At 44.3% G+C, this 21,480-nt stretch overlaps 1 protein-coding gene across 1 annotated transcript; it reads left to right on the plus strand.

The window, feature by feature from the left end:
- The first annotated feature begins 2,450 nt into the window (after positions 1-2,450).
- On the plus strand, positions 2,451-3,404 carry LOC120994120 (olfactory receptor 52K1-like). The gene has a single exon (XM_040422577.1). The coding sequence runs from the start codon at positions 2,463-2,465 to the stop codon at positions 3,402-3,404; it is 942 nt and encodes a 313-aa protein (XP_040278511.1). The 5' UTR covers positions 2,451-2,462.
- Positions 3,405-21,480: the final 18,076 nt, after the last annotated feature.

The following is a 21,480-nucleotide window of genomic DNA, read 5'->3' on the forward strand; positions in this document are numbered from 1 at the left end:
TTATATATATGTTATGTATTTATATTAATAATAAATGGCTGCTGTGGCCAATTAAATCCATTTGATGAGTGGTGTGGTTATTTTGGGGGGATAATGGTGGGTAGACGGGTATAGGAATGGTGGGGCTAAGTGTTGGTGAAGACCCGGAGTATCAACCAATACCTTAATCAAGTTTGGCCGGACTAGGGCGCAGCTAAGGGTAGGCCAGCATGATTAGGTTTGGTTGTAGGGTCTGGTGGGTTAAGGGGTTAAGTTATTTGAATTGAATGGTGGGGTGGGGGCGTTGCTATAGTGGGAGGAGTTTGGGGGGCTATTTATGGGGGTGTACTGAAGTGAGGGGTGCCATTTTGTGGAAAAAGAAAACTCCCACCCACCCTCCCATATATTTGGAAGTAGTGAGGAGGTGAGATAAGGAGGTGAGCGAGCCAGGTTCGTGGATGGAAAGAGGCGTGTTGGTTTGATAACGGGGATATTAATTGGAGTGGATATAAGGCAATAAGAGGCGGTTATGTGGGTTGTTTGTTGTGGTGGGGAAAAAAGTATGTCATGGCAGTCGAGGCGGTAGGAGGTACTGGAAGCTGGGACTACGGATCGGGATTTGAGGTTGAGAGGGCCCCTTATGGTGGGGGCTGGACTCTCATGGTGGGGCTTACCTGTTCGGTTTGGCGAGGCGTCCACCACCGGGTGTCTCCGAGCTTGTATACTGCGGCTGGAGGCAAGGTGGATTTGCCGTGTGGTTTGTAAGTGGACAATTTGGGGCTTCCAGGACCTCCTTCGTCTGTGGTTATGTTATATATATGTTATGTATTTATATTAATAATAAATGGCTGCTGTGGCCAATTAAATCCATTTTATGAGTGGTGTGGTTATTTCGGGGGGATAATGGTGGGTAGACGGGTATAGGAATGGTGGGGCTAAGTGTTGGTGAAGACCCGGAGTATCAACCAATACCTTAATCATGTCATCTGCTGTAGTGGGTCGCACTTATGTTGGAAATGCCACAGTTTGGGGTCAGGTCCAAAATGCATGAGAACAAGGAAAACAATGTGTATCCTTCTGATAAAGCCAACTAGATGGGGTGGCTCCAAAAAAATCTGAATGCATATAATGGAGATTTGTGCTAGTTTAAGGGGTTTCAAAGAAAGAACCTCTCCATCTAGCACATTGAGATAAATGGACTTCGTAGAGATGGATTCAGGTTGTGTGTGGTAATCATATCTCCACCCATGTCTAACCCTCCAGTATCTGTGACCTCTATGATTATGGTATAATAGGCACAGACATTATGGAGCCTCCTCCGTACACATCTTCACTACACAGAACTCTGCTCCTTGAGTTGTACATCAATCGGGGCATTTTCTTGGGATTTTCCAAGACTTCAATATTTTGTTCATTAGAAGTTGCAGCCACAGCTGAGGGATCAATTTACAGCTGTACTGAGGTATTGACTTAAGACCCCATGTGTCTCCAGTGGACCCGGGCCCATAAGGACTGTACGTCCAGCTGCACCCCACTGCTACGGCAAGTATAAATGAGCCGTCTCCAGGCTGGATCACCACAAGATGTGGAGACAAGCAACGTCTGTACCGAGCAGGTAGATAAGACTCTATAAAATCAGTCATAAAACCAGAGAAACCGAGTCCCGTTGTACAGGTAAGAACCCAGAGGAAGATGGATTATCAACTGCTCATTATTGTCAAGGATTTTTAATTTTAGTTAAGAATTATTGAGGTAAAGGGGAATGCCCCCAAAATGTTGTGGTGGCGCGACCTGAGCTTGTTTCTACTTCTGTGAGTTTTCTCCATTACGGATTGAACTGTTTATGGACTTGCTGGCACTGACTTGCATTAGAGATATGTGAGTTTTTGTACCTGTATGTCAAATATAAAGATAACTAAAGTTTGCAATATACCAGGCGTACCTTCTATTTTATTGAGGTGGAGCATACAATGTGGCCGTAATTATTGGGTCTAAGGGTCCTTTTGCATGGGCTAATAATATGCGCATTTACAAACACAAGTTGACGATATTGCATGTTGACCATGGGGCAATGTCAAAAATGTTTGTTGGAAAGTTTGTTCCCAATCGTTGGTCTTTGCCCTTAAAAGTAACTGTGATGTTCTGTATATGGTGAAGAATCTATTGGCGTTGTGAGTGTTCACAAAAATAATTTTATCTTAAAATATTATGTGATGTAAAGAACCTTCCTAGGAAGGTCCTCTGAAGGCCTCACATGAACATCAATGCGATCTTGACTGCCTACTGTAAAGTTATCTCTCATATCCATCTAGTTTGCCTCAGAAGATTGAAGAGATGAAAAATATTTTATTTCTCATCATGTTTGTTGATTTGTAATTTCATCTGATTTTAATTCATATCAATGTAAGAAAAGTCAATAAAGTGAATGTTCACATTTGTGAAGGAGACTCCTCGCAACATTTGATTTGGATTACAGCTGAATCATGGCGTCCATCAATATCTCCAGCATTTACTCCAGGGTTTTTATCCTGAGAGGGATCCCAGACCTCGAGTCATCTCATGTGTGGATATCGATCCCTCTCTTTATCATGTTTGTCTTAGCTATATCCGGGAATCTCCTGATGCTACTCCTTATTAAGATGGAGCCACGGCTCCACAACCCCATGTATTATTTCCTCAGTACTTTGTCACTCACTGATCTGGTTCTTTCGAGCTCCATTAGCCTGAAGATGCTCAGCATCTTCTGGCTCAATCACAATGAGATATTTTTCTTATCTTGCCTTGTACAGATGTTCTTCATCCACTGTTTCACATCTTTAGAGTCTGGAGTCCTTATGGCAATGGCCTTTGATAGATACATGGCTATCTGTAATCCTCTGCATTACACAAGTGCTTTAACCAACACATTAATAGTGAAAATAGTAATGTCCTTGGTGATAAGAGGTATCGTGATAGTGACCCCCTGCCCGTGGATGGCCAGTAGACTACCATACTGCCAGACTCTCCACATCCCCCACTCCTACTGCGACCACATGGCCGTCGTGAAGTTAGCCTGTACGGATACTACCATCAACAGTGCCTATGGCTTGACTGTGGTCTTGATAGTCATTGTGTTTGATGTGTCCTCCATCGCCGTTTCCTATGTTTTTATATTGAGGACAATTTTGAGACTTTCCTCTGCGAACTCCAAAAATAAAGCTTTTGGAACATGTACATCCCACATTAGTATCATCGTCATGTTCTACACCCTGGGACTGTTCTCCTTCCTGACTCAAAGGATAGGTCATATAAATCTATACATCCATGTCATGCTGTCCTTCCTCTATTTGCTCATCCCACCAACTCTAAACCCCATCATCTACGGTGTGAGGACCCAGGAGATCCGCACCGCAGCTCTCCATCTCTTTACACGCACTGTTACATAAGACTTTATGTGGATCTTGATGGATAAAACTGAGGTTTATAGACATTTCCATCTTCATGAGGATATTTAGGAACCTCTTTTAGTATTGATCATAAGTGGTCATGTGTAATACAGATAGGTGGGGTGCTCTTTGTTGACCAGGGACGCATGTTAACACTTCAGCCCCAAACAGGGCCCCCTCATGTACACACTGTATACAGCCACCTGAGCAGGGTTGACAAACGTCCAGAAATTTTTTGACAGTCCATAAAAAATATGCAACTTTTTTCTTATGTCAGTGAAAAACAATAGATGTGTCCGTATGTTTTTTGAAGGTTGGTGGTACTTGGCTGGATTGTTTTAGTGGTAATTATCATCATTTTACTGCTCACAGTAAAGGCTCGGAATGAATTCTCATCAGTACGTTGAGCTTTAGGCATTCATTGAGTATGATCTTTATCATTCATTATGGTTTTCGACTTTGTCCATGAAAAGAATGTTTGCTGTTTGTGATTTTCGGATAAGTTGTCCAAAAAAAAGAAAAATTCTGGTTGGCAACTGTGGACCGAGGTCCTCATTACATATGCTCAAGTAGTATCAGATCTTGCTCTGTCACATCATGTATTGGATGAAGCAGCCATGTGGCATGAATAGTGTTGAGAGAATCGAAGTTAGGGCTCATGCACACGGCTGTTGGTCGGCCGTTCTGTGCATTGGGGACCGCAACTTGCAGTCCCCAATGCACGGGTGACATCCATGCGGATTCCGCAGACAGATCCAGACCCATTCAACTTGGGTTCTGAGCCTCCGTTCTGCACTGCACCTTCCGGACTGCGGACCCATTCAAGTGAATCAGTCCGCATCCGTAATGCGGGGTGCACAAGGCCGGTGTCCGCATATTGCTGGATCCGGCAGGGATCAGCAAACACGCTTCAGTTACTGATAATACAACCGTCAGCATCCGTTATCCGGTTGTATTATCTTTAAAATAGCCAAGACGGATCCGTCATGAACTCCATTAAAAGTCAATGGGGGTCGGATCCATTTTCTATTGTGTTCGAGAAAATGTACAATGTAAGTCAATGGCGACGGACACAATAGAAAACGGATCTCATCTTGCTCCGTATCACTTTGCAGACAGAAAAACACTGCTTGCAGCATTTTTCTGTCCGCGATGGGAACGCAACCAAACGGAACGGAATGCATTCTGATGACTCCCTTTCGTTTAGTTCATTGACAATGAATGGAGACAAAACAGAACCTTTTTCCCCTATGACGGAGCTCGATAGCGGAAAGGGAAAGTGCAGATGTGAAAGTAACCTTATTCGTAATGAATCAAATTTCTTTGCGAACTTCAGCGAAGCAGCCGAATCAAATTTTTGATAACTTTGCTCAACTCTAGGCATGAATTTATATATATTTTAAAATTTTTATTTTTGCTTTCTAAAGAAATCATATAAAAAAGTAGATAAAACAAAGAATCCAAGAATTCAATAACTAAATAAATAAATAAATACATTAAAATGAAAAGGTGCATTTGAAATGAATATTTGGAACTTGTAACTCATGTTTGCTTGTTTTTTTTTCCAGTGTGTGGGGACAGCGATGGGGAAGATTTTTCTGATAGATATAGACCAACAGACAGGTCCTACTTAGAAATACACAGTCAAATCGTACCTAACCATATCACTAAAAAGAAAAGGCTACTAGACCCAAAATACCACAATAAAACTGCCATCTTTATTGAAATTTCATGTAAAAAGACATATAATAAAGCTGGAGTGCCGTAGGCTGTTGATCCCTGCCACATGCTCTTCTCCCAGTCTCCCTGCATTCCCATAGCGAGCGCCTACCGTTTGCTGTCATGTATGTCCTCCACCTTTATACCATTTGTATGTTGTGTACAGACAGGTTCTCATCACTCCTATTGTACATTATATAATTTATGAGAATCATTCCCAGACGTTTCCCGCACTCATCACACGAAGAAGTCCCGGATCTGGAAGATATCGCGCTGTTGATGTGAATAGTTTTCATCGTTGTGTTCTGCTTTCAATACTTGATGTGTGATAAGTCGATGTAACTCTACTAATAATAATATATAATATTGGAGGTAGGTGAATTTATTCTAAATAAATCAGATTCTTCCAAATATGAAAATTCTGCTTTCAAACAAATCTGAAGTTTAGACAATCTTTTGGGGACTAGTTGTGACCCCATTGCCCGCCATTTCACATTTAAAATTCAGTACAATGATGAGGGAAACAGAGCAGGGAAGATGAAGAATCACATGACAACGGGTGAGGCCCCGTCTGGCAGGTTGTCCACATTGCTTCACAGTTACTGTAACAGCCCTTGGTTGGTCTATCAGCCAATATGCTTATATGACGTGTCTTATCTAGACATTTTGGGGGACCGTGTAGATTTTGTGAAGGAGATATATTAATTAGGTAGATTTAAATACTAGGTAAAAAGCCAAGTTTTATCGTTAGGGACAGAATGGGGGCAGTTAGTGCATTGTGTGTCTGTAGTCAGGGTCGGAGGCTTCTGTACAGTATAGTTACATAGTTGTTAAGGTTGGGAAAGTCCATCAAGTTTAATCTGTAATCTAGCTGTATTGATCGAGTGGAAGAAGAAAAAAAAATCTTCCGGACTCCAGAACAAATCCCTGGATCAACGAGCATCTTCCTTTTAAGGAGAGATTGAGCCAAAGGGAACGGGCGTGTAGAACAAGATAAAACAAAATAAAAAGTAATCTAAACCTTTTTTAAAACCATATCCTGTATTTGCTGTGACCGGCTCCTGCAACTATTCCAGAGATTTACAGCCTTTACTGTAAAGAATGATTCCCGCCTCTTATGACTGAATCTGTCATGTTCTAGTAAGGGTCCTACCAACCCCTAGAACATATATCAGGCAAACACAAGGCAAGCAATCAGACAAGGCAAAGACCAACACAAATTCTTTATTCACAGAGATCTAGACATGGCAGAAAACATCAGCTAAGGGACCAGTGGCAGGAAATACCACCGAACCAAGTGTACCGGTTGACTTGGGGCCAAACCCAGAGGACAGAAATTCAGTGAGCCCCGTTGTTCACAGAGCCCCTTATCGTAAGGATGAACTTAGCAGAGGGCTCACTGGTCGCAACTCCAGGATAATCCTGGTGCACTTGGCCACCTACCTACAGAGACTGAGGGTGCAAGTAACAGATGTCCAGACAAACATAAGGACTGGAACCCAGGCACACGAACTGGAACCCAAACATAACCGCACAGGATACAGTTCAGACAAGACAAATGGGGACCAGAACACAAGTAAATGCCTGGACCCCATGCGCAACGGATGCATGGGTCACAGGCAAAGTTTCCCAGACAGGCAGACAAGCAGATGCCTGGACCCAAAGCGGAACAACACATGGCGGTCACAGGCAGAGATGCACACATAGACTTGATGTCCTCCCTCCGGAGAACCCAGGAGCCCTCTCAGCGAAGGCATAGACTCGGACTAGCAGATGCCTGTTCCCCATGCGGAGTTAGTCCATGGGTAAACAGACATACAGCTGCACGCAAGACACAGAACTGGACAAAGAGACCTTGATGTCTCGCTAGGTTACTATACACACAGGGCAGAAGGAATATGCCCTGTTCTGCTGCATACTTTCCACACCCAGCAAAGCTGGAGACAGACTGACCCCAAACCCACAGGTATATAAAGAGCAGGATAACGAGGTCATCTGGCCACCTAGCAGACACATCCAGACCAGACCATTAACACCACAAGAACCAAACAGGGAGGGGAGCATGCATCAACAGAACAGTACACTTACAGGCTGCCGTTACTACACATCACCCCTGGCAACCAGCCAACATGGAATTCACTGCAGCAAGTACTCCAGAGCACAAATGTGAGAAACACAGCAACCCGTGTCATAGTGAAGCACACTGTGACAGAATCTTTTTTCTCCAGGCGTAGGGAGTGGCCCCTTGTTTTTTGAGGAGGTTTAACACAGAATAGCTTCTCTTAATATTTTTTGTATGGTCCGTTTCTACATTTGAACAGGTTAATCATGCTCCCCTTCCCCCTTTAGATGTCAATCTTTCTGCTCTCCTTTGCACTTTTTCTGACTCCAGGGCATCCTTTTTATGAACTTGTGCCCAGAACTGGACAGTGTCTTCCAGATGCTTTATATAGTGGCAATATTACATTCCTATCCCGTGAGTCCAGACCTTTTTTAATACGAGCCACAATTCTGTTGGCTTTAGAAGCAGCTGACTGGCATTGCATGCTGTTATTTAGTCTATGATCTTCTCATACACCCAGATCCTTCTCTACCAGTGACTCTCCGATTGTTACTCCCCCAGTGTCACGGATGGTGTACAGGAAACAAGACAATACCATATAAACAATGTCTCTCTGGATCCACAACTAAGGAACAAAGGGAGACCCCTGCAATAGAGCTGCCGCTCTCCCTCACTGCTCAGCCTATGCGAACACCCCAAAGGTGGATGGCCGCATATCCACGTTCCTCGGCTATCTATTACCTGAAGACCCTACAATAGTGAAGGGACACGACCACCGGCTCCCTACACTGACACGGAGGGAGTCAGGGTCACCTGGATCCAGAAAAGACAAAATCATAAATACATAAACAGCACTTATCTTGCAGACGAATGACGACTGACAACTGGGAACAGGGAACTGGGAACAGCACACACACACACTCCAGGAAGTTGTATCAGCCGCACACTACTGCATTATGGGGAGGAACTTAAAGGGTAGCGATCAGTCTGACTGCATGACAGCTGAGATAGACTAACAAGATGAGAAACTAAACCAAAACAATGAAATTCAAGGAGGAGGATATGAGAAGCTCCTGTGAGCGCTTCTCAGCTGTCTGGCTGTGACAGTACCCCTCCCTCTAGGAGTGGACTCCGGACACTCAGGGCCCACCTTCTCAGGATGGGACCTATGGAAAGCCCTGATGAGACGAGAGGCCTTAATGTCCGTCACTGGGACCCACATCCTCTCCTCAGGACCATAACCCTCCCAATGAACGAGGTACTGGAGGGAACCGCGGACAAGACGAGAATCCACAATCCTAGAGACCTGAAATTCAAGATTTCCATCAACCATAATCGGAGGAGGAGGCAAAGGCGAGGGCACAATAGGTTGAACATAAGGTTTCAATAAGGACTTATGAAAAACATTATGGATCTTCCAAGTCTGAGGAAGATCAAGACGGTAGGCAACAGGATTGATGACAGACAGGATCTTGTAAGGCCCAATAAACCTAGGACCCAACTTCCAGGAGGGAACCTTCAATTTGATATTCTTGGTAGACAACCACACCAGATCACCAACATTCAGGTCCGGACCAGGCACACGTCTCTTATCCGCCACACGCTTATATCTCTCACTCATGCTCTTTAGATTATCCTGAATCTTTTGCCAAATAGATGACAAAGACGAGGAGAATCTGTCCTCATCAGGCAAACCAGAAGAGCCCTCTCCCGAGAAAGTCCCAAACTGCGGATGGAACCCAAATGCACCAAAAAATGGTGACTTATCAGAGGACTCCTGACGACGGTTATTTAAAGCAAACTCAGCAAGGGACAAAAAAGAACACCAATCCTCCTGATTCTCCGCCACAAAACAGCGCAGATATGTCTCCAGATTCTGATTGACGCGCTCTGTCTGGCCATTCGACTGCGGATGGAAAGCAGAAGAGAATGACAACCGAACCCCCAAGCGAGAACAGAAAGCCTTCCATAATCTGGAAACAAACTGCGTGCCCCTATCAGAGACTATGTCTGAAGGAATCCCATGCAATTTGACAATGTGGTCAATAAATGCCTGCGCCAGCGTCTTAGCATTGGGCAAACCAGGGAAAGGGATAAAATGCACCATTTTGCTAAAACGGTCCACCACCACCAGAATCACAGACTTCCCCGAGGAACGAGGCAAGTCCGTTATAAAGTCCATGGACAGATGTGTCCAAGGACGGGAAGGAATGGGCAAAGGAAGGAGAGGACCTGATGGCCGTGAATGAGGGACCTTGGCACGAGCGCAAGTCTCGCAAGCTGCCACAAAACCCTCAACCGACTTATGAAGTGCAGGCCACCAGAATCTCCGAGCGATGAGATCCAGTGTGGCTCTTGCCCCCGGGTGCCCAGCAATGACCGTGTCGTGGTGTTCTTTAAAAATCTTGTGTCTCAAAGCGAGAGGCACAAACAACCTCCCAGGAGGACAAAGATCAGGAGCTTCTGACTGGGCTGCCTGCACCTCTGCCTCCAATTCAGGAAAAAGAGCAGAGACCACCACACTTTCAGCCAAAATGGGACCCGGGTCTTCAAAATTCCCACCTCCTGGAAAACAACGTGACAGGGCATCTGCCTTCACATTCTTAACCCCAGGGCGGAACGTAACAACAAAATTAAACCTTGAAAAGAACAAAGACCATCTGGCCTGTCTCGGGTTCAGACGCTTGGCTGACTACAAATAGGCCAGATTTTTATGGTCAGTAAACACGGTAATAGGGTGTCTGGCTCCCTCTAGCCAATGGCGCCATTCCTCAAAAGCCAACTTGATGGCCAACAATTCCCTATCTCCCACATCATAATTTCTCTCTGCGGAGGAGAGTTTCTTTGAGAAAAAGGCACACGGTTGCCATTTGGCAGGAGAGGAACCCTGAGACAAGACCGCACCCACCCCTACCTCAGAAGCATCAACCTCAACTATGAAGGGTAACGAAATATCAGGTTGTACTAGGATGGGAGCGGAAGCAAAACTCTCCTTGATATTAGAAAAGGCCTTACGCGCCTCTACCGACCAGGAAGAAAAATCTACCCCCTTTCTGGTCATATCAGTGAGTGGTTTAACAACAGAGGAATAATTCAAAATAAATTTCCTGTAATAATTGGCAAAGCCCAAAAAACGCATCAGCGCCTTCTGGTTCTCAGGAAGCTCCCACTCAAGCACAGCGCGGACCTTCTCGGGGTCCATGCGAAAACCAGAAGCGGAGACAAGAAACCCCAGAAATTGGATTTCTGGAACCGCAAACACACATTTTTCCAGTTTCGCATATAATTTATTCTCCCGCAGAATGAGCAAGACCTGACGTAAGTGTTCCTTATGAGTCTTGAAATCAGGAGAAAAAATCAAAATGTCATCCAAATACACTAATACAAATTTTCCCATTAAATGATAAAAGATGCTGTTGACGAAATGCTGAAAAACGGCTGGGGCATTCATCAAACCAAAAGGCATAACCAAATTCTCAAAATGGCCCTCAGGGGTATTGAAAGCCGTCTTCCATTCGTCTCCTTCTCTGACCCTAACCAGGTTGTATGCCCCTCTTAGGTCTAATTTGGAAAAGACTTTAGCCCCAACAACCTGGTTAAACAGGTCCGGGATCAGAGGAAGCGGATAAGGATCACGAATAGTGATACTGTTCAGCTCCCTGAAATCCAGACAAGGTCTTAAAGAACCATCTTTTTTCTTAACAAAGAAAAAACCAGCGGCAACAGGTGACTTCGAGGGTCGTATGTGTCCTTTTCTCAAACTCTCAGAGATATAAGCCCGCATAGCGACCCTCTCAGGTTGGGAGAGATTGTATAAACGAGATTTACGCAGCTTGGCGCCTGGGATGAGATTAATAGGGCAATCATACTCCCTGTGCGGAGGCAAACCCTGAACTCCACTCTCAGAGAAGACATCCAAAAATTCAGAGAGGAAAGGTGGTACAGTCTTAGTAGAAACCTCAGAAACAGATGTTATGAGGCAATTCTCTCTGCAAAAGTTACTCCAACCATTTATTTGCCTCGCTTGCCAATCAATGGTGGGGTTATGTTTAGTGAGCCAGGGTAGCCCCAACACTAGAGGAGTAGGCAAACCGCTAAGTACGAAACATGACACATCCTCAACATGAGCATCACTCACAATTAAACGGATATTGTGAACTATGCCCTTTAATGATTTCTGAGAAAGTGGAGCTGAATCAATAGCAAAAACAGGAATATCCCTTCCCAAAGTGCATACCTGGAAACCATGAGTTATTGCAAATTGATTATCAATGAGGTTGACAGCTGCTCCACTATCCACAAAAATCTCACAAAAAATGCTCTTGCTCTCTAGCGCCACCCTAGCAGGCAGGACAAAACGGGAACTACAAGCAAACGGAAAACCTTCAATTTCCGCCTCAACCCTGCCAATAGTAACAGACGGAACATTTTTAAAAGATTTTTTCCTTTTTGTTTCTTTATTACTCCCAGAAAACTGCCTGAATCTCCTTGAGGGACAAACATTTGCCAAATGATTTATACCTCCACAACAAAAACAAACCCTCCCATGCGGGCTGAATCTTCTATTGTCAGAGGCAATCAACCCCAGCTGCATGGGCTCCTGCTCAGAAGGGGCTGACAGCGACTGAGACTCCTGCGCACAGAATGAGACCGCTGCACTGTTCCGAGACTGAGTAGGACAGGAAGGAGAGATCTCTCGTCTCTCTCTAAGACGCCTGTCAATACGAACGGCCTGAGACATAGCAGAGTCCAAGGAGATAGGCCTCTCATGAAAGGAAAATGCATCTTTCAATCCCTCTGAAAGACCATGGCAAAATTGACTTCGGAGTGCAGCATCATTCCAACCAGTATCAGCTGCCCATCTCTGAAATTCGGAGCAGTATATCTCTGCGGATTGTTTACCCTGGCATAACAGACGTAGTCTAGACTCAGCCAGAGCAATACGATCCGGATCATCATATATCTGACCCAGGGCTAAAAAGAATTCATCCACTGAGCGGAGGGGCCGTGCCCCCTCCGGTAGCGAAAAGGCCCAAGACTGAGCGTTACCCCTGAGCAGCGATACAATGATCCCCACCCTCCGTTCTTCATCACCAGAAGAATGGGGAAGAAGGCGAAAATGGAGTTTGCAAGCCTCTTTAAAACGCACAAAATTCTCACTACCCCCAGAGAACGTATCCGGGAGCGAGACCTTGGGCTCAGCACAAACTCCATGAAACCAAGCTGAACCGGTCACTTGAAACTGAGAAAAAATCCTACGGAGATCAGCTACCTCCAATGAAAGACCCTGGAGGCGTTCAGCCAAAAGTGAAACCGGATCCATGCTTGAGACGGTTTTGGCGGCTGATAATGTCACGGATGGTGTACAGGAAACAAGACAATACCATATAAACAATGTCTCTCTGGATCCACAACTAAGGAACAAAGGGAGACCCCTGCAATAGAGCTGCCGCTCTCCCTCACTGCTCAGCCTATGCGAACACCCCAAAGGTGGATGGCCGCATATCCACGTTCCTCGGCTATCTATTACCTGAAGACCCTACAATAGTGAAGGGACACGACCACAGGCTCCCTACACTGACACGGAGGGAGTCAGGGTCACCTGGATCCAGAAAAGACAAAATCATAAATACATAAACAGCACTTATCTTGCAGACGAATGACGACTGACAACTGGGAACAGGGAACTGGGAACTAGGAACTGGGAACAGCATGCACACACACTCCAGGAAGTTGTATCAGCCGCACACTACTGCATTATGGGGAGGAACTTAAAGGGTAGCGATCAGTCTGACTGCATGACAGCTGAGATAGACTAACGAGATGAGAAACTAAACCAAAACAAAGAAATTCAAGGAGGAGGATCTGAGAAGCTCCTGTGAGCGCTTCTCAGCTGTCTGGCTGTGACACCCAGGACATATGCTGCATGCAGATTATTAGCCCCCAGGGGTAGAACTTTACATTTATCTATACTGAACCTCATTTGCCAAGTGGAGGCCCAAATTATAAATTTGTCCAAGTCAGCTTGTAACTTAATAACATCTTCCAAAGACTGGACCGTATTACAACGTTTGGTGTCATCTGCAAAAATAGAAACAGCATACTACCTTCTTTTTTCTTAAGAAGAAGCATCAAAATCCCACCACACACTGAAAGATACTGAAGATAGCATCCCTGTTGATAACTTGTGTGTGAACCATCAGCGTTTGGACTGCCATCAGGAGGATATTCAAACGAAAGTGGAGAACCCCACGAATAGCTGTGTTGGTGGTGCTAGCACTTTTAGCCATTTTGTAGATGTAGGGATAGTGTTAACTGAGGTTACAGTGGCATTCTGGGCAAAAACAGAAGAGGGAATCATGAGAGGGGCCAAGGAGCCCACAAGGGCATGACACAGTCTGATAAAAGGGGCAGGAAGGGTTGGGGACTGTGACAACCATTATATGACCTGGGAGCCAGATCAGAGTTCTGAGGGAGAGATAACATTAGAGGAGGATGGTGTTTGTGGCAATAAAGGGCAGAGCCAAGTTACAGACAACACATCCAAGGAAACTACCAGGGCTATACCTGCTTCTATTGTATTCAGCTCGACAATAGATGATGCTGTTGATGCTTTTCATGCAGGATCAAAATGTGTCAGACCTAGGCCAAGCTCAGCTGCCAGTAGCTCTGTGAAGGTACTGTCACTACCAGAGCTTTGAGACGTTCTCACAGCTCTGTTTCTCCACCCCTGTGATGATGTCACTACTAGAGCTTGGAGGAGTTCTCACTGCTCTGTTTCACCGCCCCTGTGATGAGGTCTTTACTTTCTGTTTCCTTCCTCCCAGCTGTTCCTCCTGCGTTTGATTTCCCTGTGCCTTTTTCTCTAAAAAACTCTCCCCGGCAGAGAAAAACTATGATGTGGGAGATAGGGAGTTGTTGGCCATCAAGTTGGCTTTCGAGGAATGGCGCCATTGGTTGGAGGGGGCCAGGCACCCTATCACCGTTTTTACGACCATAAGAATCTGGCATACTTGGAGTCGGCCAGGCGTATGAATCCAAGACAGGCCAGATGGTCTCTGTTCTTCTCCAGATTCAATTTTGTCGTTACATTCCGCCCTGGGATCGAAAATGTGAAGGCTGATGCTCTCTCTCGCTGTTTTCCGGGAGGAGGAAACTCCGAGGACCCGGGTCCCATTTTGGCGGAGGGGGTAGTTGTTTCTGCTCTATATTCTGATTTGGAGGCCGAGGTCCAGGCTGCCCAGACTGAGGCACCTGCCCATTGTCCTTCTGGGAAGTTGTTTGTGCCTCCTGAGCTACGTCACAAACTCTTCAAGGAGCATCATGATACTGTTCTTGCTGGTCACCCCGGGAGTAGAGCCACGGTAGATCTCATTGCTCGGAGATTTTGGTGGCCGGCTCTTCGTAAGTCGGTGGAGGGTTTTGTGGCTGCTTGTGAGACGTGCGCTCGCGCTAAGGTCCCTCGTTCACGGCCTTCAGGTTCCCTTCTCCCGTTACCCATACCTTCCCGTCCTTGGACACACCTGTCCATGGACTTTATCACGGATCTTCCTCGTTCCTCAGGTAAGTCGGTGATCCTGGTGGTGGTGGACCGTTTTAGCAAGATGGCTCATTTCGTACCTTTCCCTGGTTTACCCAATGCTAAAACGTTGGTGCAAGCTTTTGTCGACCATATTGTTAAATTGCATGGCATTCCCTCTGATATTGTTTCCGATAGAGGCACGCAGTTTGTGTCCAGATTCTGGAAGGCTTTCTGTTTTCGCCTGCGGGTTCGGCTGTCCTTCTCTTCTGCTTTTCACCCGCAGTCGAATGGTCAGACTGAGTGAGAAGTATAAGCGTGTGGCTGATAAGAGACGTGTGCCTGGTCCGGACCTGAATGTGGGTGATCTGGTGTGGTTGTCTACAAGAAATATTAAACTGAAGGTTCCCTCCTGGGAAGTTTATTGGTCCTTATAAAATCTTGTCAGTCATCAATCCTGTTGCCTTTCGTCTTGATCTTCCACGGGTTTGGAAGATACATAATGTATTTCACAGATCTCTCTTAAAACCATATGTCCAGCCCACGGTACCCTCCTCTTTGCCTCCTCCTCCGATTTTGGTTGATGGCAATCTGGAGTTTGAGGTTTCCAGAATTGTGGACTCTCGCATTGTCCGTAGTTCTCTTCAGTACCTCGTTCATTGGAAGGGTTATGGTCCTAAGGAGAGGATGTGGGTTCCTGTGTCGGACATTAAAGCCACTCGCCTCATCAGGGCATTTCATAGGGCTCATCCTGAGAAGGTGGGTCCTGGGTGTCCGGAGTCCACCCGTAGAGGGGGGGGGGGGGGTACTGTCACTACCAGAGCTTTGAGACGTTCTCACAGCTCTGTTTCTCCACCCCTGTGATGATGTCACTACTAGAGCTTGGAGGAGTTCTCACTGCTCTGTTTCGCCGCCCCTGTGATGAGGTCTTTACTTTCTGTTTCCTTCCTCCCAGCTGTTCCTCCTGCGTTTGATTTCCCTGCCTTTAAATCACCCCTCCTCCTTTGTAGGGTGTGGATTATATTTCTCATTTGAGTTGTGGCTCTTGCTTGGGTGTCTTCACTTGTAAGCTATCATTTCACTGGACCTGTGTTCTGCTGCAGCAAGTACTCCGGATATTGCCAGCTGTCTTTGGATCCGTCTTCTCTGCTGCTGCAGCTCCTTCAGCTAAGTGTGCAGACATTGTAGTGTATCTGTTTATTTTCTGACTGGATCCGAGGCGACCACGGTTCCCTCCATATACTGAGCAGGGCACCGGTGGCCGTGCCCCTTCCACTATTGTAGGGGTTACAGTGGTCATCAGTCTTAGGTACGCGGGCATGCCTCGGTCCACCATTTGGATCCGGGCATGTGCTTAGCAGCATAGGGAGAGCTTTGAGGGTCTGACAGGGGTCACCCTTTATCCTCCCTAGTTTGGGTCCGGTCAGTAGCTCTATTTACTGTGTATGCTCTTGTTGCTCACATACAGCCGTGACAGGTACGGCCTCTCCTCTGCATAGCAATTTTTCGCCACAGCAGTGTGCAAGATCTGCAGGACTAAATTAAGCCGTGGCATTTGAGCACAATCGTAGACACCATGGCTAACCTGCAGCACATGAGGCACCATCACCTGATCCAGTGGGAAAAAGCAAACTGGTCAGCAAATAGGAACAAGACTGTCCTCCTTCTCCTCGGCTTCATAGTAGAAGCCAAGCCACATCCACAAGCAGCCCAGGGTCCTTGTCATCATCATCACTAGTGCAGAGGACCAGACCGCAGGGGCAACAGGTGAGGTGACGGTGGGCCGATGGAGATAGTTTGTACTCACGGTTAGCAGAGCTTCCCTGGGCCGGCGCGCAGTGATGAGAAAGACAGCACTAAATACTCCGGAGCACTATCTATTGCAGGGAAGTTGAGGTGCCCTTGATGGTATAGGTATAAGGTGCTTTTGTGGCTGGGCCCCTGTGTTGTTTGTGACGCCAGCACCGTAAGGTGCGAATGTTGAGAGTAGTAGAAATGATGAGGAATCAGTTGTAATCAAACAGTTGAACATTTACTGAATCAATGGTCTCAGGACAGTTGGTTTACACATCAAAGGTAATAATCCAGATATCAATTGGACTGGTATTCCTTAATACAGGTCTGGCAATTGTCAGTTAGGGAGTTCTCTAGTACTTTAGCTTTACAGGCAAAGAATAATTAGATTTACTTTAAGAACACTTTCTATAGCACTCAGGTACTAAATATACTGTTGTCTACTTAACTTGAGCTATCCAATAAGAGTGTTTCTCCCTCGTAACAGGCAAACTCTCTGTGACATTATTTGCAGGATGCTTTCCTGAAGTATTCAGGTTCACTATATCCCGGAAGGTTCTAGTGAAATAGGATAATTATGGGCTTTAATCATCCAGTCGTGTCCAGGAACTCGGAAAGTTACTCTTGGTCACTTGTGCTTGTGAAGTCCATATGCCAGACGCAGCTCTATCCTTCACTAGGCTTGCTTTATATTAAATGTAGACTTACTGTTCAGTGCTAAGCTGCTGTAATTACTCTTAGTTTGTCCTCTCCAGGATTGATCCCGGAGGAAAGAAATTGCAGCTACATCGTGGATAAAGCCTGTTTCTCCCCTCCATTAACTTCCTTCTTCTCTCTCTGACTTTCACACACTGACTAACTACTTCCTTTCTATTCTGTCCAAGTAATGACAGCACCATCTAGGGGTGAATAGCTGCAATGACAAGCCTGATAAATAGGAAATAACATACATTGCAAATACATTAACTAAATAGGCAGATGTTTAAAGTGTCCCTTTTACACATATATGTGGGACACTGCAATAGCTACTGTTTCTCATGCTCATGGCAATAATACACATCCAGTAATCTGCTTGTGTGCAAACAAACTCCCATGGTGCAGTCACTTCCTTACCACTTAGGCGATTTTTTATCCATCCCTGCCTTGTTCTTTCACATGGTAAAGAATGTGGATCAATCCTTGGAATTGTCGCTGTCTGGCACGATGCACGCTACCATGGAGATGTGGAGCAGCTGTCATGGCCAGGGAGAGTACATGTCTTTCACAGACAACTGGGTCAATGTTTTTCTCAGTAGCAGTGAAGTGGCACCACAGCAATGAGACAAACTCCTATTGACACCTCCACGTTTGTGTCAGTCTGGTTCCCACACTGGGCACTTATCCACCTCCTCCTCGTCCAAAGCATCAAAGCAAAAGGGGGCAACTGTGAAGAATGTAAAGTGTGAGACATATTCTGGTTTGTCTAACACGTATTTAACACTTTTTTATTGTTCACTACTAGTGTTGATCGCGAATCGCAAATTTTAATCACGAATATCTCTACTTAGATGTAGAATATAGTGCTATATATTCATATTCGCGAATATTTTAGATTTTTTTTCATCTGAACCCATGATCCCTCCCTGCTTATTGCTTGTGGGCCAATGAGAAGGCTGCAATGTCTTTGTCACAGCTTAGCAACATCTCTAGCAACCAATAGGAAAGCAGCCTACCACTTACTATATAAGAACCTCCCCCGCAGCCATTTTCTACAGTTTTTTGCAGTTCTGAGAGAGAGAGCAGTGTCATTGCTGAGCTCTATGCTTTACTGTGTTATTACATTAGATAGATAGTTAGTTAGCTTATATATATAATACAGATAGTGGGCGATAGTCAGTGGGGCTTAGATAGTGACCATAGGTAGATAAAGAGATAGGACGGCACTACTCCGGGTCTCCTCCACAGACATTAAAGGAGCATTCCCTATGGTGGTGACACCGGGGCTCGCAACAAACTTCAGTGGTGCTCAGTCTCAATTAGGTCCAATGAGTATACACATATCAAGATGAAAGACGGCACTCACCAAGAAAAGTCCAATTCTTACTTTATTATTCCAAAACGGCATAAAAACATATAGGCGGATGGTAGGGGTGCAGGATGCCACACAAGCACCATGAGCACCTGTGTGGCGTCCTGCACCCCTACCGTCCACCTATATGTTTTTATGCCGATGTGGAATAATAAAGTAAGAATTGGACTTTTCTTGGTGAGTGCCGTCTTTCATCTTGATATATGTGGGCTAGATGGTGATATATTGTAGGGTGTCAGGTAGTGTGATAAGTTCTGCTGTCCATACATACAAGAGTAGTATAGGGACCCATGTCTCGTCAAACTCAAAGTGACAGTTGCCCCGCCAACTTTTCACACCAAAACCCCTCCCAGAAACGTCCAGAAACGCTCTAACCCCGCCCAGGTCCGCCCATTTCTCTCCCCTCGCCCGTCCCAAACCATGCCTAAATACCGCCCACTTTGATATGCTTTTCATATCATTTTATACGGCTTAATATAAATTTTATATCAAATGATAAGCTTTTCATATCACTTTATACGTCCTTATCAAATGATAAGCTTTTATTAACACTTTTTATCCCATTTATAACATTTTGATACGATTTTGTGAATTGATAGCACTTTGATATGACTTTATATACCTTTTATATCATTTTGTGCTTTGATATCACCTTGATATCACTTTGATATCACTTTTATATATGCTTTTTTCATATCACTTTATAAGTCCTTATCAAATGATACAATATAACAAATACAGGTGCACTCTGCACTAAACTAAACCCTCAAACTGATTTTAAAAATTGAGAGATTAGTCAACATATCCTACGGTGTAGAACATGTCTAAGCCCGGACACCACGCCACATGCTGGAGGTAACTGGAAAGCTGTTTGTGAGTCGGCCTTATGCTCCTGTAATTTGCCCACTGGCTCCTGGTATCGCCCATACGGCTCAGGTAGGAGAGTGTTAGGTCCCGGGCTACTTGAGAAACCTTGGCGTGGTGTCCGGGCTTAGACATGTTCTACACCGTAGGACATGTTGACTAATCTCTCAATTTTAAAATCAGTTTGAGGGTTTAGTTTAGTGCAGAGTGCACCTGTATTTGTTATTGTTTTGTTATATTGTTATATTAATTATGACATCCGCACTTGTTACCTTGTGTAGGATGTCTATTGTGGTACTTGTGGTTCGCCGCGGGCATCCTCCACTGTATGCATTTTGCTGGGGATTGCCATTAGCAATGGGCCACAAGTGCAGGATTTGCTCCCCTATATATATGCACAACTGCATGTGGGTTTGAGCACCTCCTGCTAATGCCAACCTGTCTTCTTAGTTTGTACTTATCAAATGATAAGCTTTTTATAATCACTGCTTTACAGACAATGACATGTCTGGACAAGCCTTTTTGGTTAAACCCCCACCACACTGGACAACTGAGTGAACACACAGAATTTGAATTAAAAACCTGATGCCTTTTATATACCTTTTATATCATTTTATGCTTTGATATCACTTTGATATAATTTTGATATGAATTTTATATATGCCCATGCTTTTTTCATATCACTTTATAAGTCCTTATCAAATGATAAGCTTTTATTAACACTTTTTATCCCATTTATAACATTTTGATACAATTTTGTGCATTGAGATCACTTTGATATGCCTTTTTATATACCTTTTATATCATTTTGTGCTTTGATATCACTTTGATATAATTTTGATATGAATTTTATATATGCCGATGCATTTTTCATATCACTTTATAAGTCCTTATCAAATGATAAGCTTTTTATAATCAATGCCTTATAGACAATGACATGTCTGGACAAGCCTTTTTGGTTTAACTCCCACCACACAACGGACAGCTGTGTCAACACACTGAATTTGAATTAAAAATGTGAAATGTCACATTCCTGCTATAAATGTACATTTTCCCACAGGTCCACAAGCGTACAGTAGATTGAAACTTTTCATTTCCTACAAGACCACACACATGAGTATCAGACCAGCAGCTGTGTTAACCTTAGAGGTGTTAATTTTCTCGTGATCTGTCTATAGCAGAGTTAATACAGAAACTACTGGTATCGTTTCAACAGCTGAGGCAAACACTATGCAGTATCTATCCATATTTTTATAGCATCTCTTTTCAGGAAACAAAATGATTGTGATTGGTTGTATCACAGCCACCACCTATTACAGATGCTAATGTTAAGAAAACCCTAGCAGTATCTGTATATATACATGTGGTCAGATCACCACAGGGTATAATCATTTGACATTGAGGCCTTGCAAGAAAACTTATTTCAAGGTAAGAGTATCGCCATATTACCCTTCTTTTTTACTATTTTTAACATGCCTGTTTTAAATTCTTTATTGATGCAATATAACACGCAACATTTGTCTAATTTCTCTGTGATTATTATGCCTTGTCGTGTCATGCATCTATCTATCTATCTATCTATCTATCTATCTATCTAGCCTATATATAGAACTTTCCATCTACTGTATCTATCTATGTATCTATCTATCTATCCTATCTATAAAACTTTCCATCTACTGTATCTATCTATCTATCTATCTATCTATCTATCCTATCTATAGAACTTTCCATCTACTGTATCTATCTATCTATCTATCTATCTATCTATCTATCTATCTATCTATCTATCTATCTATCTATCTATCCATCCACTTTATCTATCTAACACAGTGTGAAAAATGGTTGTAATATTGTCACCGCCAGTTCTGTGAGAAGATCTGACAGACGTTCTTCTCTACCTCTTGTATGATGTTCTTTGTTTTGGTTTCACTTTGTCATGTCCTTTCCTTCTGCCAGGTGTCACTAATTTAGACTAATTGTCTTCCATTATATTCCCTCCCATACTGCCTCACTTTGCAGTTTATACTACTTCCTGGATGAACGGTTCACT

This window comes from Bufo bufo, chromosome 3 (genome assembly GCF_905171765.1).
Source record: "Bufo bufo chromosome 3, aBufBuf1.1, whole genome shotgun sequence".
Lineage (NCBI taxonomy): Eukaryota > Metazoa > Chordata > Amphibia > Anura > Bufonidae > Bufo > Bufo bufo.